This window comes from Haliotis rubra, unplaced genomic scaffold, assembly GCF_003918875.1.
Source record: "Haliotis rubra isolate DU_JTF1 unplaced genomic scaffold, ASM391887v1 Scf521, whole genome shotgun sequence".
Lineage (NCBI taxonomy): Eukaryota > Metazoa > Mollusca > Gastropoda > Lepetellida > Haliotidae > Haliotis > Haliotis rubra.
The window spans coordinates 19,983-47,274 of record NW_025767215.1 but is presented as its reverse complement, the minus strand read 5'-3'; the positions used below and the strand labels follow the sequence as shown (position 1 = coordinate 47,274).

Sequence of the window (27,292 nt, the reverse complement as noted above, 5' to 3'; positions counted from 1 at the left end):
GCCACATACATAATTTATTTTCACTGGACATTGGTGTAGTTTCACATCAAAACTAAACGTCCAATACGTTTTTGTTGAGCATATAAAGGCATACGTTAATATCTTCTACTTCCGTATCCATGACCAAAGAGACGTGGTTGATGATTATTCACAAAATGACTCGCGTTTTCATTTTATTTCCGTAGCACTGCAAATTAGAAAGGAGAAACGAAACCTGAAACTCGCTTTGTGCATCGAGCGTTAATACGAAGGTTACGGCCATTAGATAAACCAGACAGTTAAATACGGCGTTTGCCATCCGATATGCATGAGCCACTTTGGACACAAGTGTAAGCGATACCAATTAGAAGATGAAGACAAGGGAAAGACGTTTGTGTGTGACGGTACTTCTCTGGCTGTTGACAATCAAGGTAGGCATGTAATACATCTCCCAAAGTGGCCCAATGACCAGCTCCATGGACTAGTCAGAGGATCCAAATCAGATATATCGTGCTGTGAATATATTCTTCTTGTGAAACATTTACTGATAGGCTAAGCCTTCACAATAACCCCTGTTCAGCTGTAGTTTTTCTTAGTGCAATACTTTCAAGTTCAAGTTTATACTTAAACAATATAATAATTTGTGTCAAGTTTTGTAAACATAAATGAAAAGTATACAATATTAATACACTGGACTTCCTCTATTACATTATTCAAACATAAGTTTCTTATATCAATATCGCGCTAGTTCAGTCATGTTCCAAAACTGATACTCTGATAATCACATTGGTATTACCATATTGCATAAGTGCCAGTTCACTGTTAATGAATGATGACTCAAAGTGTTATGAAATAGTGTTATACAATACGTTAAGATACACATGGTCGAAAGTATGAGTAGTCAATGTCATTCTCCCAGAGTATATCGCCCTGACAGTCTTAAAGAATGATGATGGTTGTTAAATTCATTCCGCTGTGAGTTGTCTTTTCTAACCTTAGTTGTCAGCGTAATGTATCATAGAGGCCACAGAAACCTTTCCACTTCCCTAAGAAATGTCTGATAGAGTTTGTACAGAGTAGTTTGTACAGTTGTGACTACATCATGGGGTCGCGGTGGGCGAGCTGTCTAGGGCGCCAGACTAGTGATCCAGCGAGTTTGAGGTGCCGGGATCAAACCTACCTGTGACCGGGTGTCAAAACCCTGGAGTCAACTTTGTGTACAGACTTTTTCAGTGTTGTCACAACCCATGATGTACAGTACACAACCCTGTATACTTAAGAGAACCCACGAATCCGTTTAGTAACTGACCAGATGGTGGTCACACGAATACGCCAAAACATTTAGTTGCGGGTACAGCAACGTGCAGTAACCCCTGGACAAAGTACCGTGGCTATATGTCCCAGTCCACCTAGCTGAGCTGAATTGGTACCTCAAAAGGATGAGAAAGCCATATTAACTCTGTTGAGATTGATAATACGATGTGCCGTTTGAGATTGATATCCAATGATCGAGGATAAAACATAACACCTTTGAGCAGCTGATATTGGCGCCTTACCAATGTTAGTATAATTATAATAATAATAATAATGGGTTTTCATGACACCACATTCAGCAGTATTACAGATGTACGACGCGGTTTGCAAACAATCGAGTCTGTACCAGAAACTGGAGTGTTAGACACTATGACATCTGATGACTGAGCATGTGTTTATGAATCAAATAGTGACGATACCACGTGTTTAGTGAGGAATGCCTGAAGTGATGCAGATAATTTATCTTATCTTCAACTGTCTATAAACGAAATCCCGGGTTTCTTCTACAAGGTTACCAAATACACCTTCCACAAATGTATTAAAAGCAGAAGACCTATGAAATCTACGTTAGTAGACCGGCCCGAGACCGCTAACTTGCGCCAGGGACGAGTAGTGAACGTAGTCCTCAATGGACAGTAACATTTCAGGACTATAACTGCGAAACTGTGCCATCATTTGGAAAATGGTTATAACTGTCAGGAAATGGAAACCTGGATTGTGATGTTATGTGATCATTATGAGGTGACAATCTCTCTAAAGCGTTCCTTTGAAGAAAAGAAACATTTCCTTCACACAATTACGTCCGAGAACATATCTTTGTAACAAAAGGCATCCAGCGTATTTCCGGCTTTAAACTTTCCATCAATGTCCACACGATTACCGCTTCATTAGAATAACAGTGAAGTAGGTTTTCTACTAGTCCTTTGAAGAAACTGAATTTCTGATGTCATGGAATACTGGGGACGAGGTGATTATATAATGATGAGCCAAATTATTAGTGTGTGATGATATCTAGCATGTTTATCACTGGTATCTGTGGTCCAGACTCAATTATTCACAGGTTATTGCTCTGTGGCTGGACCGTTGGTGAGTGATGGCGTGAAACAGATCTCAATAACTGTTTGTCCGAATTTATCTTCGTGATTTACAGCATGCGAAGACTGACGGTAAACTGGACATTCGATTCATCAGTTACTGGTCAGATGGCAAGGAAAGCAGTGGATACTGTTGTGACAGTTCGTACCGCACGGGGTGCCTAGATAAGTGTGATCCGATGTTTATCCTGTGCATTGCTGGGTAGGTACAATTAAAACGTTTATTGAGAAAACACACGAGCCAAGTATATGAGTTTCTGACAGTTTTGATTTTGTAGGCTAGTAAATCTCGTTTAAATATATGACTTGTGTCCCTGTTGGTCATTTTAATGTTTCCTCTTAATTCTTACGTGTAAATAATTTGTATACATTGTATTTCCTTTGATATTTGGGAATATATGGGCATATTAGTAATACAGGTGATATTTCCAAAATCGCCTTCGCTGTGCTTGTCACGTGTTCCTGTATTCGAAACCTTTAGTGTGCCATTTGATGTGCACATTTGGAGTAATTTATGAAGAGAAAGAACTCCGGCCTTCAATACCTCATTGATTCACAGGTCATTCAAGCTATATATGCAGGGGGAAAAACTTGTGTGCTTTCAATGTGGCGCTTTATTACCTGTAGATTTAATGCTATAATGTTATAAGCCAATGTTATTTCAGCCCTGACAGACGGCCGTGCTCTGTTTACAAGACCACCACAAAGTACATAGACAACCACAACATAATCCACTTTGGAGGCAGCATTCAAGGAACACCAAATCCTTTCACCGTACACATAAGTAAAGCCATACCGGTAGGATTGTTCACTCAATCTTTATTTCACAGAGTGGGTATATGTCAGATTAGATGATAAATCTTATCCATGCAGGTCCGGTTTAGACTATTAATCTTCAGTAACCCATGCTTGTCGTGGGAGGCGACTAACAGAATCGGGTGGTCAGGCTCGCTGGCTTGGTTGACACATGTCATCGGTTCCCAATTGTGCAGATGCTCATACTGTTGATCACTGGACTGTCTGGTCCAGACTCGATTATTTACACACCGCTGCCATACAGCTGGAATATTGCTGATTGCGGCGTAACACTAAACTCACTCAGATGATAAATCTTCAAAACCTCTTATATGAAACCTTAACTGTCCTTACAAGTGTTGATCAGGAAACTAACAATCTGATTTTTATGTCATGAAGTAAGGCTCAGTATGCCATCGGGTCATTGCAACCTCGTCTCTTTTGTCTGCTCCAGCCTCTAATATTTTGAAGTTGGCTTAAAAACACCCGTATACAAAGTATATCGGTATGTGTGTCTTGTTATTATCGATTCAGCTACACTAAACTAAACAGATGGCTTAAACAGATTTTCTTTCATCCAGTCCTTGATAGAACTAAAGGTGGATGTGTATGACAAAGATGACACATCCAGGGATGACCACATGGACACACTCTCTAAGCTGATCAACATCCAAGCTGCTCCCACACAACAAGAAGCTGTGTATATTCCATACACATTGTGGGGAAGGACGACGTGAGTCAGACTAAGATATATCTGCGATGATAACAGGGAGTTGGGTTGAGAGGCTAGAACAAAACAAGATGGACTATTCTTTTATACTTTTTATTCATAAATGCTTCAAAATAACGAGTTTGCTGTGAATGGTCATCGGTCTCGCACCAACATAATGTCAATTGACCTGATGCACGTAAACATCACAGCAATATTCCAGCTGTCTGTAAATAGTAGAGTGTGGATCAGACAATCAAGTGATCAATATAACCATAGTTCTACACAAATGAGATACGATGGCTTGTGTCAACCAAGTCAGCGAGTCTGTCCACCCGATCCCGTTAGTCGCCTCTTTAGTTAAAAAGATAGAGTGAACTATTTTCCAGGTTAAAGATTGAAGTCCGAGCCTACTGTGACCCGGACTGGTACGGATCTACGTGCGAGAAACATTGCAAGGCCACTCCTGACCACAGTCACTACACGTGCCACCCACACACAGGAGCTACAATGTGCTTTGAAGGTATGCTCAGAAAGCTGGTGTGAGCGTTGATGTGAACTGTTATTTGGACCTTAAAAAGTTCCAGAAAGACCTATTTATGAATATCGCTCCTTTCTTGGGACGGGTACTTCACAAAAGCAAGTTTTCTCCTATTGTTGAAGATAGAAACTTGCAGTATCGATGCCAATGAAGCTGCGTTAATTGTTTAGTCGTAGAACCATTCACATTACTTGTAGAGTTTAAGTTCTTTAAGCATGGTCACTTCCAGTGGCAAGGCAGGTCCCCTGCCAATTCGGCGAAGTGTAAGGTAAGATGATTTTTTATTGGTCCCTATTTTAACTATGCAAGTTCATTAGAATGTGTTTAAAAGTTTCGTTGTTCAAATAGAAAAGTAAATAAAGTTTCCGCAAAAGTACCGTCCCAGATTTCGTATTGGTTTAGATTATGGTCCTTAGTATGGTGACGGAAATAACCTTTATCCACGATTTCCTCGCGTGTTTGCAGTTGTCGTTAAACCATGGTTTTCATATGTGAAGAACAGCAGAGGACTTAGGGATACATTCATCAACTATGATGTTCATCAGAAACCATTTTATGGGATCAAGAATGTCCATGAAATGTTCAGATTTCAATTTGTTAATACACATAGTATCATATAAAAGTTAGTTTGTATTCCACGAAAGCTTTGAAATGAAAAGAGTGAATCTTAAGATTTGAGAGGTTGATCTCCCCCACCTATTAAATTACCTAATTTAAGTTCACTCATGTGCATATCGTCCCATTTTGGGGACGCAATTATGCAGTGTAAAAGTATGGAAAAAATTATTTACTGGTAAAATGACCTCATTTCTTTCATTGCTTGCCAAAAGAAACCAGCTCACAAAATTTGATAGATTGTAAGACCCTAATGGGTTAATTGACAAAAGTTTGAGTTGTAAGAAATGGATGCCTAGAATGGATGAATTAAATCTTACGGTTAACCTTGTATCCACCATTGTCATTTGAGATGTCGACCAGGCAGATATACAAGTGCTCTGTCGAATTTTACTGTGCCATAAACTAAATTTCGTAATTATAACAAGGATTTGTGTCATGTGTTGTATAACGATAAAATGTTGGCAAAGAACATATGAACCCGGTTATCCAGACGTCCCTATTTAAAGTGTTGAAGTAATTGTTGAGTCACTTTTGAGGATGATACCCATTTGCATGTTTAGACGTTCATCTGACAGTGATCATCCAGCGGGATATCAGGACTGTTGGTGTGGATTAAAAGGATTTCAGTGAAACATTTTGCTGTTTACTGCATTAATTTCACTCAGTTTCATTAATAACATTGCAGGTTGGAAGGGAGACAACTGCAATCAGGACATCGATGAATGCACAGAAAGTGACCACATTTGTGAAAATGGGGGAAGTTGTACAAATACACCCGGAAGTTTCGAGTGTGCTTGTGTGGCGGGGATCAAAGGTAAGTAGACTGTATCTGTAGTCAGTACACTGACAGATTCACAAAAAGAAAAGGCCACATGCAATACATTGTGCACTAACATGGCTATGAATAAATCGTCCCCCCTCCCTTGCACATCAGAGTATACATATGAAATTATAACAAACGCACAAACCCGCCGTATATATTCAATTATTTTAAGTGCACCCTTATTTTGAAAAATATATTTACACACATATCTGCACTGAAATGCACCCATAAAAGCGCGCACCAATCATATTGTGTACCTGCTTGAAACATCGGTTGTAACTCCACCTTGGTAGAAGGGTTAAACGCCGTTAAATGAAACAGTACCCGGTGGCAAGAAGTCTGTAAGTTGTAAAACTAAATGTTCATTGATGCTTTTATTTGCTACGTAATTCCTAAAATTTGTTTAGGAAAACTATGTGAAAACATCATCAACCAGTGTGCACTGAAGCCATGTCTGAACGGAGGGACGTGTGACGGACACGAATCGGACTTCAATTGCGCATGCCCAGTTGAGTGGACTGGAGACACATGCGCAGATAAAGTTAACTTCTGTGAGAGTTCCCCTTGTAACATGGGCCAATGTACACCGGATCTCTTGACCGCAACTCGGTTCAAGTGTGACTGTGATTTTCCATGGGTAGGGGGGAGATGCAACCAAAGTGTTGGTAAGTGAAATAATGTCATACACTCTCTTATGTTCTTGTATGTTTTGTCGTTCGTTAGTGTCTAGGGGCGGTGGGGTAACCTAGTGGTTAAAGCGTTCGCTCGTCACTCCGAATTCCCGTGTTCGATTCCACTCATGGGTACAATGTGTGAAACCCATTTCTGGCGCCCCCAGCAGTGATCTATTGGTGTAATGTTGCTAAAAGCTGCGTAAAACCATACTCACTCTCTCACAGTGTCTTAAGCCTAATACATGTATACGTAAGTATAAAACCAAATTGTGAAATCAGTAAGTAACAACAGAAAATCATTGAAGAATCAACAAAATATTTTGAACGACATACTAAGACGTTTACGTTAATACAATGCGGCAAAATTGGTGAAAATTACCTAGTAGTAACAAATTGAATACATCAAGCATAATGAAGGAGTTACAGCAATCACGGATGTCCAGGATTGTTCGAACGTCTTGAGTGAGGGGACCTACATGTTTCCTGGAGAGGGGATCACCACACAGGTATTTCAACATGGACGTGAGCAAACATCCAAGGGAGGCTACTATATGTCGATGTCACGAGCAAAACCGATATTATGCGAAAGCCTCATTCACTTTGACACAGAAAAGTATAGTTAACAACTCCTTTATTTCTTATGATGCGACGTTTCGGCATAGCTTCTTATACCGTTGTCAAGCAAGAGTAAAGTAATACAGCACAGAACCGACTTATATACATGTGACAGGGATTAAGTAAGACAACATGAGGGAATACATCAAAGGGATTAACAACAACAATGGGATAGGTAATAATACAATAAAAATGGGAGGAAGTCAGTGTTGGGGAGGTGGAACAAGGTATACATAGCAGATGGGGTAGGCAATAATACAATAACAATGGGAGGAAGCCAGTGTTGGGGAGGTGGAACAAGGTATACATAGCAGATGGGGTAGGTAATAATACAATAACAATGGGAGGAAGCCAGTGTTGGGGAGGTTGAACAAGGTATACATAGCAGATGGGGTAGGTAATAATACAATAACAATGGGAGGAAGCCAGTGTTGGGGATGTGGAACAAGGTATACATAGCAGTTGGGGTAGGTAATAATACAATAACAATGGGAGGAAGCCAGTGTTGGGGATGTGGAACAAGGTATACATAGGAGATGGAGTAGGTAATGATACAATAACAAGGGGAGGAAGCCAATGTCGGGAGGTGGAACAAGGTAAACATAGCAGATGGGGTAGGTAATAATACAATAACAATGGGAGGAAGCCAGTGTTGGGGAGGTGGAACAAGGTATACATAGCAGATGGGGTAAGTAATAATAATAATAGTTATTATCCATAAAGTATTATACTTTTCTATTATCCATCAACTTCTAAAATGACAATCAATCACTTTGACACATAATGTTAGAAGAATTTAGGTGACAATATGCAATAAATGAAGACAAACTGCTGTTATGTCTTAAAACAACACAAAGGTGACTTGTTTGGTTTTCGTTCTGGAGAAAACAGATGGGTTGTGATATCCTGCCAGGGAATGGAGTCAGATGTATGTCGTGTCCTGTTTGTTTGACATAAAAGCTGTAGATAATCAATTTGAACTCAGTTCATTTGACAAATTGTCCAGTACGTACATTGTGAAGTTAGAGTTCATCCGTGCTTTTGTTGTCGATTTGTGATTTGTTATAAATGCATTCTAAGAAATCTTTTTTGTATTCAGACATTTTCAACATCACACTCCTGGGTGAGATTGATCATACAAATAGAGGTGAGCTGGCTGTCGGCTTGAAGAGACTCGTCATCGAACTCGGGGGAATTCCAGGAAAAGTGGATGTCACCTTTAGAACAAATACAAAGAAAGAAAGCAAGTAAGTGACAAGCAGAGTTGACCAGTACAAGAACATATGACTTTGCAATGACGTTGATACTAGTATTTAAATGTCCAGTCGTGCAGTTAAGGTATAACTCATTACCGAGTTTGTATGTTATGTGCACAGGGTTCGAATCTTTGTTTGGAGGATAATTTAAAAACATAAAAATCTAGACTTTTGCAATCGTATATTGTTTTTATATATTCCAAATTTGAACGAAATCAGTGAAGAAATGACTTTTTGAGAAAATTCTACTGCTACACTCGTTACAAAAAATACACAAGGGGTGACACTCGCGATGCTGAAAACCTGATCGAAAATCAGACAGCCCGACTGTTTTAACGTGCGGTTCAATCAAACCTTACGTTTTTCTCAAAACATTGTATTGAACTTGTAGTTAATTCTTTTACTTTTCTGCTCATCGTATTCAATTTGTCTACCTGCTTTTCATTTTTAAACACACACCCTCGCATTAACACTACCCTCATTCTTTGAACAAACGTCTGGCCTCTCTTCGGTAAACATCGACAGTTTCCGTAGATTTTTAGTGACTAGCGACTCAGCCTGGTTCCCGGGGTCTGCTGTGCTAACGCTTCGACACATGGATCTGAACGACCACACATATTAATTATAGCTTGCATCTATATTTTAGCAATTTTGGTTTAAACAGTATTTAATTCCTCAGATGACATATATATGTATTCGAACCCCTGTGTGTTATGTGCCTTTCAGTTACACCACAACGCAAGTACATCTCCACTCTGCAGTGGAAAACGGCTCAATTCTGGAGAGTTCTTCATTTGAAAGAATCTTCGAATCCAACCCTGACGAAGTCATTGATGAATATTTGCCTCTTCCGTTGTTCCCTCCCCGAGAAGAAGAGGAGGTGAAAGCGAAGGTGATGCCCACAGTGATGGATTCCAATGTCGTATTACTGCTTATGTTACAATGTATGCCATTATTTGCTTTAGTACCTGATGTAAATCAAATTACTAGAGATGTTACATATTTGTGTTCATTCAGCAATATTCCACGTAAATGTCGCCGGTCTGCAAATGACGAGTCCAGATCAGACAATCCAGTGATTTAGTAAAGGTTCCAAGGAACTATTTCCTTACCTGAATCCTCGTATAACATCTGATGTAGCTTAAGGTATCATTTGGAACTACAAATGAGTACAATTCAATCTTTTTCTGCAGTATGTGTGGTCGACAAGATCAATTCAGATCACTACATGTCAATATGGGCGTGTTTCAGAGTCCACATGACAACTTGGACACAAACCAATATGTGTCGGCCATTCTACCTCCTGTAGGACTTGTCCTGATGACCGTGCTGCTTCTGCTGGCTTTCTGCACCTGGAGGAGACGATCGTAAGTGGTACAAGACATACTCATTGATAACATGCTTCATATTATGAAGACAGGTGTCAAGGACGACAGCAAGTTTGACGAACGTAGCTTTCAAATTAGCCATATTAACTGCAATCGGACTATATACTGTCCATCAAGACATATTTATGAGCCGACCCAATTTGAACTTGGGTTGTTTTGTATGAGAAAATGCATCCATAAAGGGAGACACATGAATATGAACCTTTGAAATTACATAAACTTGATAAATTTGTTTTAGACTTATACATATCGATACATGAAGAGTGCCACTATAGGTGAAGGCTCAATATATTCATGTTATAGACACCAGTAACACTGAACGTTAGATTCGACACATGTGACAAACAAAATCTCACTGCAATGCACAAATATTTATTGTGTGAGCATTTGACGTGAACAATTGATATAATTTTGTATTTCAAGAGACAAGCGGGAAAATCGACTCAGGACTGTCGTGACGGTTGTGCCATGCAACAGGAACCTAAACAGACCCGGTACAAACACAGGAAATCTTCATGATGCAAGTGTATCTTCTAACGGCAGCACTTGTACCCCCATCCATGACGTAGATGAAGGATCTCTCGACACACACTGTGATGACACGTCACATATCCAAGTAGATACTGGAGTTGTGATAGTTCAGCTAGTGCGTCGTCATGATGACAAGGCACCACCTGACACACACTGTGATGACGCAGCACACATTGACGTCGGTACTGGAGCTATGACCCTTCAGCCAGTGCGACGTCAGGGTGGCAGCGTGTCCCTGGATGGCAACGCGCGTCACGGTAACGAGGCACCACCTAACGCACACTGTGATGACGTATCACACATCAACGTAGGTACTGGAGTTGTGACCTTTGACAGTGGAAGACTACACGGTTCCAGCGAGGCTCTGGATGACAACGCGCGTCAATGGGACTTCGAAGATCGCCCTCATTTCACGTCACATACAGGCCTACCTCTTGACATGCTCCCATGTATCTCTGTACATGATCCGACTCAGACCAGGAACTATGAACCGTTTGATCGTTGTGAGGAAGAGGATGAAGAGTGCACTGTCGTCGATGACAACAACGTTGAGGACATCTCAGAGGAAAACCCCTACGTTCTTCTTGTAGCTATGAAAAGATAGAGTCATAGTTGCTCCAGAAAATTGATTGGTCAACAAAGAACAACTTCGAAATTAAATGGATGGTAGGGGCACCTCATGATTTTGAGTAATACATTCTTATAATGTACACTGCTAACATGACTCTTGCTCAATGTAATCTATTACATTCTACAATGCTAGGAGATCTAAGTATCCCCCACCCCTTCGTACTGAGGATGATAAACTCCACCTCACTACGACCTTGCCCTGACAATTTCAGATTGACTGTTGTCTTATATTTACGGCTCCATATGGATATCACCACCAGTTGTAAATACGTATATTGATGTACATATTATATCAGCTAAGATGCAGCGCGACTGTAACGTTATCGTCAGGCAGCCAGTTTCAGTTTTCAAATAAAGCTTTCTTTTTCACTGTTATGGTATTCACGAGACTTTGGTCACTCCATTTGCAAACGTTTGAAGAAAGGCTAGCTATGGAACACAGCGTACATGCAACGATCATCTGACGAAAATAACTGAAAATACATGCGGACAACGTTCGTTCATACAGGCATTGAACTTGGTTGTAACATATTTCTGCTTCCTTGAATTAGGGCAGCATATTTATTTTCTGTGTCAGTTTCTCATCTCCCGACCGACACTCAAGTCAAAACATTGATTACACATCAGTCTCGTTTCCTGTTGAATGGGTTCCGTCCTATTGCGCAACTTAGTACAATAACCAGTCCAGCAGAATTTTGAGAGCAAATCGTTCAACTGGATATATAGATATTAATAAGCATTATTTGACACATCTAATCACTTGTATATTGCAACACTACGCTCCTTCAAGTCGTTGCAAACACGTCGTGCAGCGTGCTCTGTCGTACAGCGTGCTCTGTCGTACAGCGTGCTCTGACAAACGGAAATCTGGAAATTCACTAGAAAAGTTTGGCGTCTGGTACGGACTTAGTATTATATCAATCATATTGTGCGGTACAGAACTGCTCTAAATGAGCGCAAAGAACATATAACATTTGTAACCAGTGAGCCAGATGACTTGTGAATCATTTTACGACCTCATCAAACAGGGGGCAGTCTGTGACGTCTTAGTTGAGGTCATGCTGCCTACACCTCGCCATAAAATATAGAAATACGATGTTATTAAAGTTTAAAATTAAAATACATTTGTAAATACCATTCTGTTATGACCATAGTTGTTCGTTATGTCTATTTTCACTTTCACACGAGAAAATTCGGATCGGCTGAAAGGTAGGTCATTGTCTGAATAGGTTAATGAGACTCGGGTTTCGGTTTGGGTTCGACCATTGTCGACATGTATAAATTAATTACCTGCATATTTTTCTCGTACATATATCAGAGATGATTTTATTCGCTCACAGTCTTCTGATAAGCTTACAATAAAAATCTTAGTCGCTTAGGGAAATTAGAGTATAGTTGCTTTGTTGAATACCGTGTTCTAACCAACACGAATTTCAGTTAGACAACGCCAGGAACTACTTTCAGACCAGTACGAATCCAACAATAATTGCTGATTGCTGCGACGTTTACTTCTGTTCATGTTTGCAACATCGTAACCAGAAACGGCATTTGAAAAAAATACACAACAATTCTGTTTATATTTAATGCCAGAAACTTTACTGCCTGATTGATTTCGTTTACAGTCAGTTGATATTTATCTTCAACTCGAGTTTTACCGACCCGGAAGCACCAGTATCTGTTGATACACTCTCTCTCGATTGTGAAGTCGCCGAGACTCGTTGTGTTTTCCCAGAACACCCCTGGACAATATGACTGACATTTTCTTGTTGAACCTCACTGGTTCTCTTGTAAGCCCGGATTGCGTTACTTCTGTGGCCGGTCCGATTTGCAATAACTGTTCATCCACTCCCGAGTCTGGTAGCACAGGTCGCCCGCAAGGAATGATTGGTATAGTACCCTATATATATGTATAATAAACAAACAACGTTATTTAATCATAAAAAACGATAGATGCAAACATCTGCAGGTTAATGTGTACGAAAGTACAAAATAAAATATGTCAATGAATGAATTTCTCGATTTGCTGCGATAAAAGACGTGAAAGCGCAAACGTTTTGCCCTTATATTGCATAATGAGTTAGTGAGTGAATTGGGGTTTAACACAGCTTTCAATTGTTGTTTTTTTATTATATCGCGGCGATGTCAGTTTACGGCAGGGGGAAAGTCTGCATCATCAATGTAAATATGTGATTCAGTGAAACCTCCGAGCGTCGGCTGGTACTGACGTACCAAGGGTAATACTACAATGCAGGGCACTACAGCAATGGCCCCTAACCTTACTGCTTGTGAAACTGTTCTCCGTCGCAGAAAAGTTTCTGAGCTCCCGGGCGGGATTAGAACCCACGACCTTCGGGTTTCTAGCCGAACGCTCTGACCATTGAGGTTAAAACCCCCCGTCCCCCATATTGCATAAAATACTTTCCTAGTAATAAGAAATTAGTTAACGAAAGTCGGTTTTACAGATTAGCTGACAATGAGGAAGTGGAATTGGACTATTACATGCCTATTTCAACCGTGGCAGAGTTCGACATCCAAACGTGCATGTTTATAGGACATCTCAAACTTTCTAAAGTAATTTACAGCTCTTTTGACAGAAATGACAGCGAATCCTTGTCAAGTGCAGAAGATTACGTTATACAAATTGAAACTGTGTATTGGAAGGTTGACAACAGCTACGTAAAAACCTGTTGATTTCCTTGACAACCCTATTTAATCACATGAAATCTGAAACTGAAAGTTTGAGATGGCCCCTCAACATGTTGAAATATACATGTTGTGGTCTATTTACACTTCTATATTGTCAGTTGCCTGCTTATTTAAAAAAATATATATCTGTAGACTTAGTGCCTTTTAAGTCACTAATTTCTTCTTAATCGGGTCGTGAAAAGTATTTTATACAATATGTGACGAAACATTGGCTACTATTGCAGTTTTTATTTTATTTTATGTAAATCTTTGTACCAACTTTTAAATCCTGAAGCAACACAAAGTCGGCTTACTGTTTTCGCAAGGGTGTTCTGACCAATTGGGCTGGATGCATACCACTGGTCTTGACGAGGCTTCGATAGAGGTCTCCGGTAGAATGCGTCTGGAGCATTAGCTGGTCTGAGGCTTACGTACTTCCGGTAGAGTGAAACAATACACCTGTTGACATTACCGCAACTATAGGCCGTCACAGTCTTCGTTGGTATGCCGATATGAGTAAGTCCTCTTTGGTTACACTTACTGATACACTCAGTATAACGGAGATATTCGCCATGATCATTTGACCAGGTTCGGTACAACCCTCGAACGGGTACTTGAACCCATTCGGGAACTAACACCCCGATCGGGAAAATAAACCCGCCCACAAAACGCATAAAAACCGCATTTTACTCTATCTCGGCCTCAATACACGCTGGCGCACAATGGTGAGTGTTCCTAAGTGTGGACGAAGCCCCCCTCTACTGCACGATAACACACGTGTGTCCAAATGACGCCGCATTTCGGGCGCTACCCCCTCGAAGCAGAGGACCCCTTTCAGAACGAATACACATTATGCCCTCAAAATAAGTCAATGAAATCATTTTATGACAGAATGTTAGCAAAAATATACTTGTCACTTACCACGTTTTCAATGTTGGTGCGAAGGAAGACCCAAGCGCCCTCTAGTTGTCCTCGGGAAGGGGAAACAACTCCACCACCGGTTTAAAGTATGGAAGCGCAGTGAAGACACAAATCGTGTTATTGAGCTACGTCAATGAAAGGTCAACGGAGGCGTAATTGTCAGTGACATGTGTGCAATGGATACATGTTGAGATGATAATGTTGCATGTAGTGGAATGGAAAGGGGGACGAGTGGTAAGTAATGGATGTACACAACAGATATACCTTGACATGGAACACAACAAGTATGACGTAATCATCACAGAAAAACAAAGACTGTAAGATGGTGTCAATGATGAAATGCTTACAAACTGAACAATAATAATTATAATGAAGGAATAAGTAATGGAAAATTAAACCACAGGAGAAAACAACCAAAGCGACATGGAGAAAGGCTGGATAAGAACGGGCCCCCAGAAATGTCACCAATCATCACAGGCGGCCGGTTCGAGTTGATCACTTATCTCACCCGGACAGTCGTGCCAAAATATTCTACAAGCGAAGGGAGACCCTACTAGAAAAGGTATGTAATTGCAGAAACATTAAATATTTACTCACCACTGTCATCGTCATCCACCATTGCTTGCAGTTCTGCCAAAAACTCCACCATCTCTGGCTTAGTTTTAGATTTGAGAGATTTGTGTGCCTCTATCACCTCTGCATTAGGCTACATGCAATAACACAATTTCATTACTGTTGGTAGCCATTATGAAAAATGAACACTCTAAATAACACATAATGACATATTTTCCGAGGATGCTTATCACAGAAGAACATTATACTCAAGATTAATAACCAAGCAAACAGTTTAAATAACTATTGAAACAGACATATTATGTCATAAGGACCAGTCAGAGTGATCTCCCATGATGGTTGGTCTGAATCACGAAATCATCTGAATATACATCAAGTAGAAGTGTGAAACATGCATCATTTACATCAATATCACCATCATATGATGCAAATGAGAAAACGGACCAAAATATTGTATCACCTGCCCAATAGGCTGTAAGAACTGACATGACGATGGATGGCGTGTACGTAATAAGAATATCGCAGTCTCAGAACAATTTAAACATGTGTATATCAATATGGATGAAGCTATGAAGGATGAATGAAAATACACCTTGCTGCGTACATAAAAAGCATCTAGTACCAAAAAAAATAAAATTAGGTGTTTATTCACCTCCATTGATGTGACAATTTTATCAATCTCCGCCGCCAACTGCGCTCTGCTCATGTTAATGGGCTTGTTGGCTTCCACCCTCTCAGCTGCGGTGATGATGACCTTTGGCAGGGCCAAAACGGTGCAACCAGCATGTCTCTTTTCACTGTAATTAATATAATGTACAGTACACTAATGTGAACAATGGCATCTACCACAAACAATAGTACTGTATGCAAGATACTTACACGTACAACTGCCTGTTCTCGTAACAATGCTGTCGACATCGTACTAGATGGACATCCAACAATTCCCCAGGATGGAGCCCGCTGTGAGGTTGGATCTCCATTGGTTGCTGGAAGTGGCCAACACATCTTATCCAACGACACCATCCCAGAATTTCACACTGTAATGATTCTTCATTAACAGTGAAAAACTGGTAGGCGTCGTGGTCGGTGCCCAGTACGGTCTCGAGCATCTGCAATACATGTAACATGATTACTCATAAGTCCTGGCCCACCAATAACATCAGTTTCATGCATATGATGAATGTTTTGCAGGCAAAATAAATACACATCATCACCGGGGCCCGGATCACCCTCACCATTAAGCCTGAGATGGGTGGGGAGGCCCAATCATTCATATCACATCTAGACGATCAGGTGGGTGTGACATGTATAGTTATATGTGTAACATATGCATGACACATCAATGGAATTAAATTGTGATTGTACAAATGTTCCCAATGAGGTATGAAATTCATTCCAACAAATTTACGTATATAAATTCATTGTGATGAAATTATGAATGTAATAGGTGAGCAGTCTGACATTGCTGTAGAAATGTGATCATAGTTCTCCAATGATGTCCAATACGGAATTATGCTATAGATGTATGTGTAATACGTCAATTTGCCAAAATGTTATGTGGCTACCTGCTATTGAGTAAGTGCATTCACTACTGGAAATAAGTATATAAAGAAATATGAGTGAATGTTTGCCCATTGTGTTTGCAATAAATAACCATAATCATTGATTGAATTGGAATATAATACAAATGAATGTACACCTGTCCATATTCCTGTTACCTGAAAATTATGATGACACATATATCCTCTGATGCTTTTAATGCTACATTAAATCGGGATAAGTAAATCCGTCATTATGTTCCCCAGGCAAATTTTAACATGTCATAAAATAATTGTCCCATTATGATAACTATTGTCAAATACGCACTAAATTCACCACCCCACTGATACATTATAATCATGATTTTCCTTCACCAATTAACAATAATGCACAAGTACTTATGCTCCATAGGAAGGAATATTGGCACATATAAACAAAATGTACTATAATCATTACTTCCTAGATCGACAATTGACACCAGTCTTCGCTTACTTGAGGAAGATGAAGGATCACTCGTCACACACTGTGATGACACATCGAACACTAACCAAGCAGCTGAAGGTATGACCGTTGACACAGAGAGTCTGCAGGGCATCAGAGGTTATCCAGATGGCAATGGACGTCTTGGTGACGTAGCAGCATTTGACACACACTGAGATGACACATCAAACATTCACCTAACAACTGAAGATATGACTCTTGGTGATGTGATTTTACATGGTTTCTGCGTTTTTCCAGATGTCAAGACGAGTCTTCTTGACGTGGTTAAACTCTGACACTTGACCACGTAATTGTACAGGATCCAAGAGGTTCTCCAAATGACAACTCACGTCATGATGACGTGGCAAAACTCCGACAAGTCGCTGAAGATCTGACACTTAACCCAGTAATTCTACTGGATGCAAGAGGTTCTCCAAATGACAACGCACGTCATGGTGACAAAGCAACACTCCATGACGTACTTGAAGGAACATTCGACACACACTGAGATGAGACATCAAACGCCCTCCAAACAACTGAACACGTGACCCTTGACTCGTTGCGTCTACAGAGACCAGACCCATATGACCAGCCACATCTTGGTGACGTCGGGAGAATCGATGCACTGAAGGGAGCACCTTCCCGCAACAATGGCACGTAAACGTCCAACGTCTTATAAACTGTTACTTCTTCACTGTATAAATGCATATAAGAAAATGTCTTTGTGCGTTAAGTTCCCAAAAATCAGTAGGCGTCTGCTCACAACCCAGTCGGGTGACAATGGTAAATCCAGCATACTACCCCTTGACTTTCTGTGGTGACGTGCTGTATGACTGTACCAATGCTGTGCTTGGGTTATCCGTTTATGCGGAAATGTTCCCCAATCACAATCGCGTACTTTATTTCTAGATATTGTCCAACCGAAATATCCGCTACGTTTTTGTCTCAATCATGGAGGCGCAAACTAATATGTTCTACTTTTAATGGTGACATACCCCTCCTCCTTCCCTACTAGGTGCTGTCAAACGTCGATTTACCACAGATGAGTGGGAAACATATGATCCCATATTAAACAGTTTACATATAAACTTGAAGGCTGCTTCTCACTATATATTACACATGGCTTCTTTTCCCGGAATTACCGCATTTGAGGTTTTTGTTTGCTCCCAGGTTTCACTTTTCGTAATTAAGACCTATTTCCCTGTTTTACCTTTTGTAAGTAAGACCTCTTCCCAGGTTTTACTTTTTCCTAACTCTATATTAACATGAACATTCAAATTCAGATGATATGTTAGTGTTTGAAATCAATTGAAAAATATCATCAAAGATCAACTTAAATGTGCAAATGTTTTCCCTACAACCGTTATTTTCAGATTCATAAGCGGACGCTCTACCTCACAGACACCGGGCCGACAAACAGCGAGGGTTGAATTATGTATTTATAGTTAGGCCTACTGTCATTGAATTGATTTAACTAGCGCTTCAGTTACTGTTATGTAGCTTCATTACATGATCATCTAATTATCCATCATTGACGGTTTATATGTATAAGAAAGCACTCCTCCTCGGTTATGGTTGGGAAAGTAAGCACTCGACCATCGGGTGGAGAGAAGTAAGACCTCGAGCGCTACGCGCTCTCGGTCTTAATTCTCCCCACCCTCCGGTCTCGGGTCTTACTTTCCCAACCATAACAAACCGAAACATGAGTCTAACCTATTCAGACAATGACCTACTTTTCAGCTGATCCGAATTTTCACGTGTAAAGATGAAAATAGACATCACAAACAACTATGGTAACACTGAATTCCAATTCCTTGTTTCATAAGAAAATGTCATGTACAAATGAATTTTAAACTTTAATAACATCGTTTTTCTATATTTTATGGCGAAGTGTAGGCAGCATGACCTTAACTAAGACGTCACAGACTGCCCCTGTTTGATGAGGTCGTAAAATGATTCAGAATTCATCTGGCTCACTGGTTACACCTGTTATGTAGTTCCTGCGCTTGTTCAGTGTAGTTCTGTAACGCACAATGTGATTGATATAATATCATTTCCGTACCAGTCCGCCAAACGTTTCTAGCGGCAGAGCATCGTTTTGAGATGTCCACGATTTCCAGATTTGAGTTTATCTGAGCTCCCTGTACGACAGAGCACGCTGCCCGACGTGTTTGCAAGGATTAGAAGGAGCGTAGTGTTGCAATATACAAGTGCTTAGATGTATCAAATAATACTGATTAATAATTAGGTATCAAGTTAAATGAACTGATCTCCAAATTCTGGACTGGTTATTGTACTTAGTTGCGCAATAGGACGGGGCCCAGTCAACAGGAAACGAGACTGTTGTGTGATCAATGTTTTGACTTGCCTCGGAGTCGTGCTTTATCCTACACATAACAGCCTTGTCGCCTTTGCAAAATATTTCCTCAACAGAGGAACTTAGAAACTAAAAACGAAACGCGAAACTGGTTGTGTATCACTGGAGTTAAGATGACAGTTATGACTAGTGAATATACCAGTCGACTGTACAGCGCGTTCGCCATCCAGTGTGCAGCAGGATACAATTGTAAGCGATACCAATATAAAGATGCAGACACGAAAAAGACGTGTATGCGTGACTGTACTTCTTTGGCTGTTGACAATCAAGGTAGGTTCATCTCCCAAAATGATACTTCTCCCAAAATAGCCTAATTACCAGTTAACTCCATGGACTAGTCAGGTGCCCGTAGTCAGATATGAATTTCTATCCTGCTGTGAATATATTCTTCTTGTGAAACATTTACTGATATGCAAAGCCTTTATGATAATCTGTTCAGGTGTACTTTTTGCTCGTGCCATACTTTCAAGTTCTTTCTTTAACTGAGTTAATACTTCAACAATACACCAATTTGTGCCAGTTTCTTTTGACACAAATGAAGTTTATGCAATATTCATACGTGTAACTTCTTTCATTACACTTCTTCAAATATACCCAAGTAAGTTTATCATATCAGCATAAGACAGTTATGTTCCAAAGCTTGGCGTGAACTGATAATCACATTAGTATTAACCCATAAAGATGCGAGTTAGAATTGATCTTCAGTAACCCATGCTTGTCGCGACTAACTTGGTTGACACCTGTCATCGATTCCCAATTGCGTAGATCAGTGCTCATGATGTTGATCACTGGATTGTGTGGTCCAGACTCGTATATTTACAGACCGCTGCCATGTAGCTGTAATATTGCCGAGTGCGGCGTTAAACAATCAATAACATTGGTATAACCATATTGCATAAGTGCCAGTTTCAGTGTTAGTCAATGATGACTCAAAGTGTCACCAAATAGTGTCATAGAACACGTCTATGATACACATGGTCGAAAGTATGAATAGTCAATATTGTCCTCCTTGGATATATCACCATCTCCGTTGGCAACATGTGAGAGAATATTGTTAGATTGAATCCCGCTTTGAGTATTCTTTTATAACATTAGTTATCAGCTTAATGTGTAAGGCGACAGAAAGCTTTCCACTTCTGTAAGGAATGTCTGATAAAAGCAGAGTCTATTATCATGAGTATGTGTTTGTTTGACGCCACATTCAGCAGCGTTACATCTGTACGACCTGGTTTGTAAACAGTCGAGTCTGGACCAGACAATCGAGTGATAGACACTATGAGAAATGATGACTGACAGGCGCGTAGGAAGCCATTTTTTTCGTGTAAGCCAAATAGGTTGCAAAGCTTCATAATTAGTATTGAGTGCTTGCCCGGGCTTTTTTTCATAATGATAGCTACGCCCCTGACTGAGCATGTGTTTACGAATCAAGTAGTTATGATATCAGGTGTTTGCGAGGAATGCCTGAAGTGATGCAGATCAGTTATCTTATCTTTAACTGTCTATACACGACGATCACGGGTTTCAACAAGGTTACCGAATACACCTTCCACAAATATATTAATAGCCGAATTGAAATTGTACTGGCCCGAGACCACTATATTGCGCCTTGGACAAGTAGTGAATATAGTCCTCAATGGCCTGTAAATCTTTAGGACTAAAAATGTGACACGGTGTTTGCCATCAACCGGAAAATGATAAAACTGACAGGGAATGAATGGAAACCTTGAAAGCTCCATGTAATGTTATGCGACACCATCATTATGAAGTGAGAATCTCTATAAAAGGCATTTCCTTCTCACATCCGAGAGCATATCTTTGTACAAAAGGCATCCCGTGTATTTCCGGCTGTCCACCCATGCCCCACACGATTACCGCTTTATTAAAATAACAGTGAAATAAAGTTTCTTCTAATCCTTTGAACTAGTCGTGAAGAAACTAAAATTCTGATGCCACTAAATAATGGGCACTAGGTGATTAAACGATGGTAAACGTGATTATTAGTGTGTGATCACATCTGCCATGTTTATCGCTCGTGTCCATCACTGGTATCTGTAGTCCAGACTCAATTATTCACAGGTTATTGCAATATAGACGGACCATTGGTGAGTGTAGCGAGAAACGGCTCTCAATTACTGTTTGTTCACATCTATCTTCATGATTTACAGCATGTGAAGACTGACGGTAAACTGGACATTCGATTCATCAGTTACTCGTCGGATGGAAAGGTATCCCGTGGGTACCGTTGTGACAGAAATCTTCGATTGGATTACGTTGATAAGTGCGATCCAATGTTTACCCTGTGCATTGATGGGTAGGTACAATTAAAACGTTTATTGTTCAGTTCCTGACAGTTTTGTATTTGTAGGCTGGTGTATCTCGTTAAATAAATGATTTGGGCCCCTGCTGCTTGTAATATATAGAGGTTAATTTAATGTTGTTCTCTTCATCCTTATGTGAAAGTATGTGTGTATCGCCATTTATGTTTTGGAGTGTAATCCCGTATTAGTAACATAAGTATGCCAACGTTATTAATGACTTTACAATCGCCTGCATTGTGTATGTCACATATTTCTTTCTTTGCGACCTTTAGTGTGCCATTTGGTGTAGAAATTTGAAGCTATTTATCAAAATAATGAATTTCTGCCTTCAATACATCATTGGTTTTAAGTCATACTGGCTACATATGCAGGGATAAATATTGTAGCGCTTTGTTGCCTGTAGAATTGATGGTGTAATACGATTTGCTCATATTATTCCAGCCCTGAAGGAAGACAGCCGTGCTCTGTTTACAATAGGACTACAAAATATGTAGACAACCAAAACATAATCCACTTTGGAAGCAGCATTCAAGGAACTGCAAATCCTTTCGTCATACCAGTGGACAATGCAGTACCGGTGGGATTATTATCTCAATCTATATTTCACACTGATTGGTACATGTCATAAGTAACCAAAACCATTGACATGAAACCTGAACCGTCCCGTTATTGTTGATCATGGAACCAGCCAACACAGTTCTCGTCAAATCATTCCACTCAGCTAAGGTTCGCCATGACAACAGGTCATTGCATCCTGATGGCGACTCTGGGCATGAACGTCTGATTTGTCTAGTCCAGGCTCGATTATTTACAAGTAATAATTTCGATGTTTGATAACAGACAAGTAGAAGGTAAATCGATAGGTGTGTCTTTTCATTGATTCAGCTATACCTTACCAACTTATACTAAACAGATGGTATGCATTGTCTTTTATTCAGTCCTCGATAAAAATAACGGTGATGGTGTATGACAAAGATGACACTTCCAGTGATGACCACATGGACACCCTGTCCAAGCTGATCAACATCCGAGCCGCTGCTATAGAACAGACAGCTATGTACAACTCATACACATTGTGGGGAAGGACGACGTGAGTCAGATTAAAACATATCTGTGATGATTCCAGAGAGTTGGGTTGGAGGGCTGGAACAAAACAAGATGGGATATTCTTTCATGTTCTTTGTTCATAAATACTTCAAAATAATGAGTTTACTTCAAAACATTATGATGTGAATGATCATCGGTCTCGCACCAACATAATGCCAATGTAAGCTCTTGACCAGCATTCAAGGTTTACATGTAATAATTGCTTGATCAGGGTGCGCAAGGCACTCAAAGTGAAAACTGTTTTTGTTTTGTTAGTTTGTCGTTTAACGCCGCACTCAGCAATATTCCAGCTATGTGGCGGTAGTCTGTAAATAATCGAATCTGGAGTCTCTCCATTCGGTCCCGTTAGTCGCATCTTAAGTGAAAAATGTAGAGTAAATTATTTTCAACGTTAAGGATTGACTGTCATAGTGTGTGTTTGTTTATCTTTTAACGCTGCACTCAACAATATTCCAGCTATGTGGCGGTAGTCTGTAAAGCTTCAAGACAATCCACTGAATCAGTGATCAACAGCATGGGGATCGATCTGAGCAAATGGGATACGGTGACATGTGTCAAGCAAGCAGGAAGCCTAACCACCTGATCATATATTTCTCCTCAAAAGTAAAAAATGCAGAGTGAATTATTTTCCAGGTTAAAGATTGCTGTCCGTGCCTACTGTGACCCGGACTGGTACGGATCTACGTGTGAGAGACAGTGCAAGGCCACTCCTGACCACAGTCACTACACCTGCCACACACACACAGGAGCTAAAATGTGCTTTGAAGGTATGCTCGGAAAGCTGGTGTGAGCGTTGTTGTGAACTATTTTTTACACCTTAACAAGCTTGAGAAAGACCAATTGACACGTTACTTTTAATTGAACAAAGTTTATGTCATTAGAAATGGATGCTCGAATCACTGGTGATCCATTTACATATGTAGACATTCATCTGACAGTGCTCATCCAGAGGGATATCGGAACTGTCGGTGTGGATTAATAGGATTTCAGTGTTTCACTTTTTCTGAAACATTGTGCTATTTACTGCATAATTTCAAGTAATTTCAAATATAAAATTGCAGGTTGGAAGGGAGACAACTGCAACAAGGACATCGATGAATGCACAGAAACTGACCAAATGTGTCAACACGGAGGCACTTGTACAAATACAAACGGAAGTTTCGAGTGCGCTTGTGCGGAGGGGATCAAAGGTAAGTAGACTGTATCTGTCCTCGTGGATCAGTCCTCGTGGAATATAGTTTGCACTATTATGGCTACCATACAATAATTCGATCCAAAACAAAATGTTACGAAAAGTACAATATTAATTGACTCATAAGAACAGACTGTGTTCCGCCGAATTATTTCCATGTATATTCAGTTGTTTTAAGTGCGCCCCTATTTGGTAATGTATATGTACCTACATTTTTACACTCAAATGCACTTATATGCACCCATAAAAGCGTGCATGCTCCCACAGCACACCCACCCCCAAATGATATTTAACTATGTGAGATCAGTCGAAGATATTTAGCACCGCAATTCCGCTATTACATTGTGTACCTGCTTGAAACATTGTTGTAACTCCACCTTGATAGTGGAGGTAAAAGGTGAAAAGAGTTAAATCCAACAGTACCCGATGGCAAGAGATCTGTAAATTGCTTACAAGTCGTGTCAAAATATCTTTTCATTGATGGGGTTTTGTTTTGCTACTTAAGTTCTAAAATTTGTTTAGGAAAACTATGTGAAAACATCAACCAATGTGCACTGGAGCCATGTCTGAACGGAGGGACATGTGACGGAAACGAATTGGACTTTAAGTGCGCATGTCTAGTTGAGTGGACTGGAGACACATGCGCAGATAAGGTTAATTTCTGTGACAGTTCCCCTTGTAACATGGGCCAGTGTACACCGGATCTCTTGACAGCAACTCGGTTCAAGTGTGACTGTGACTTTGCGTGGGTAGGAGAAAGATGCAGCCAAAGTGTTGGTGAGTGAAATAGTGTCTAATATACACTCAGCTTAAATTCATGTATGTTTTATGCATCCTGGTGTATCATAGTGTCTTAACCTTAGTACATGTAAGTATACTACTAAATTGTGAAATCAGTAAGTAACGACATAAGATCATTGAACAGTAAGCAAATTACACTGAACAACATACGATGACGTTTACGTTCATACAATAAAACAAAAGTGGTGAAAAATACCTGGTTGCATCAAATTGAATACATCAGGCCATAATTAAGAAGTTACTGCAATCGCGAATGTTCAGCATTGTGCAAACTGGTACGTCTTGAGTGAGGGGACCTACATGTTTCCTAGAGAGGGGATCACCACACAGGTATTTCAACATAGACGTCAGCCGCTGGGATGGTGTTTCACCACATATAACAAACATCCAAGGGAGATTACTATATGTCGATGTCACGAGCAAAACAGATATTATACGAAAGCCTCAACCACTTTGACACATAATGTCACAGGAATTTAGGTGACAATATGCAATAAATGAAGACAAACTGCTGTTTTGTCTTAAAACAACCCAAAGGTGACGTGTTTGCTTTTCATTCTGGAGAAAACTGATGGCTTGTGATATCCTGTCAGGGAATGGAGTCAGATGTATGTCGTGTGCTTTTTGTTTGACATAAAAGCTGTAGATAATCAATTGGAACTCAGTTCATTTGACAAATTGACCAGTAAGTACATTGTGAAGTTTCAGTTCATCCGTGCTTTTTGTTGTCGATTTGTGATTTGTTATAAATGCATTCTAAGAAATCTTCTTTGTATTCAGACATTTTCAACATCACACTCCTGGGTGAGATTGATCATACAAATAGAGGTGAGCTGGCTGACGGCTTGAAGAGACTCATCATCGAACTCGGGGGAATTCATGGAAAAGTGGATGTCAACTTTAGAACAAATACAAAGAAAGCAAGCAAGTAAGTGACAAGCAGAATGATGTTGACCAGCACAAGAACATATGACTATACAATGACGTTGATACTAGTATTTAAATGTCCAGTCGTGCAGTTTAGGTATAATTCATTACTGAGTTTGTATGTTATGTGCACAAGGGGTTCGAATCTCTGTTTGGACGATAATTTAAAAATAAAAATCTAAATTTTTGCAATCGTATATTTTTTCCTATGTTATAATTAACATATATTCCAAATTTGAACGAAATCAGTGAAGAAATGAATTATTTAGAAAATTCTACTGCTACACTCGTTACATAAAATACACAAGGGGTGACACTCGCGATGCTGAAAACCTGATCGAAAATCAGACAGCCCGACTATATTAACGTGCGGTTCAATCAAACCTTACGTTTTTCACAAAACATTGTATTGAACTTGTAGGTTATTCTTTTACTTTTCTGCCCATTGTATTCAATTTGTCTACCTGATTTTCATTTTTAAACACACATCCTCAATCTTTGAACAAACGTCTGGCCTCTCTTCGGTAAACATCGACAGTTTCCGTAGATTTTTAGTGACTAGCTACTCAGCCTGGTTCCCGGGGTCTGCTACGCTAACGCTTCGACACATGGATCTGAACGACCACACTGATTAATTATAGCTCGCATCTATATTTTAGCAATTTTGGTTTAAACAATATTTAATTCTTCAGATGACATATAAATGTATTCGAACCCCTGTGTGTTATGTGCCTTTCAGTTACACCACAACGCACGTACATCTCTACTCTGCTGTGGAAAACGGCTCATTTCTGGAGAGTTCTTCATTTGATAGAATTTTCGAATCCAACCCTGACGAAGTCATTGATGAATATTTGCCTCTTCCGTTGTTCCCTCCCCGAGAAGAAGAGGAGGTGAAAGCCAAGGTGATGCCCACAGTGATGGTTACCCATGTCGTATAACTGCTTATGCTACAATGTATGCCATTATTTGCTTTAGTACCTGATGTAAAACAAATTACTAGAGATGTTACATATTTGTGTTCATTCAGCAATATTCCACGTAAATGACGCCGGTCTGCAAATGACGAGTCCAGATCAGACAATCCAGTGATCTAGTAAAGGGTCCATGGAACTATTTCCTTTCCTGAATCCTCGTTTAACTTCTGATGTAGCTTAAGGTATCATTTGGAACTACCAATGAGTACAATTCAATCTTATTCTGCAGTATGTGTGGTAGACAAGATCAATTCAGATCACTACATGTCAATATGGGTGTGTTTCAGAGTCCACATGACAGCTGGGACACAAACCAATATGTGTCGATCATTCTACCTCCTGTAGGACTTGTCCTGATGACCGTGCTGCTTCTGGTGGCTTTCTGCACCTGGAGGAGACGATCGTAAGTGGTACCTGGCATACTGATT

At 40.0% G+C, this 27,292-nt stretch overlaps 1 protein-coding gene across 1 annotated transcript in view; it reads left to right on the top strand.

Annotated features, from left to right (window-relative positions):
- Positions 1–27,292, top strand: part of LOC124252705 — a 38,761-nt gene that overhangs the window by 10,087 nt on the left and 1,382 nt on the right. Inside the window, exons 2-4 of the mRNA XM_046686359.1 lie at positions 8,262–8,409; positions 26,627–26,792; positions 27,152–27,267. Coding sequence (XP_046542315.1) covers positions 8,262–8,409; positions 26,627–26,792; positions 27,152–27,267 — 430 coding nt within the window. The remainder of the gene's footprint in view (positions 1–8,261; positions 8,410–26,626; positions 26,793–27,151; positions 27,268–27,292) is intronic.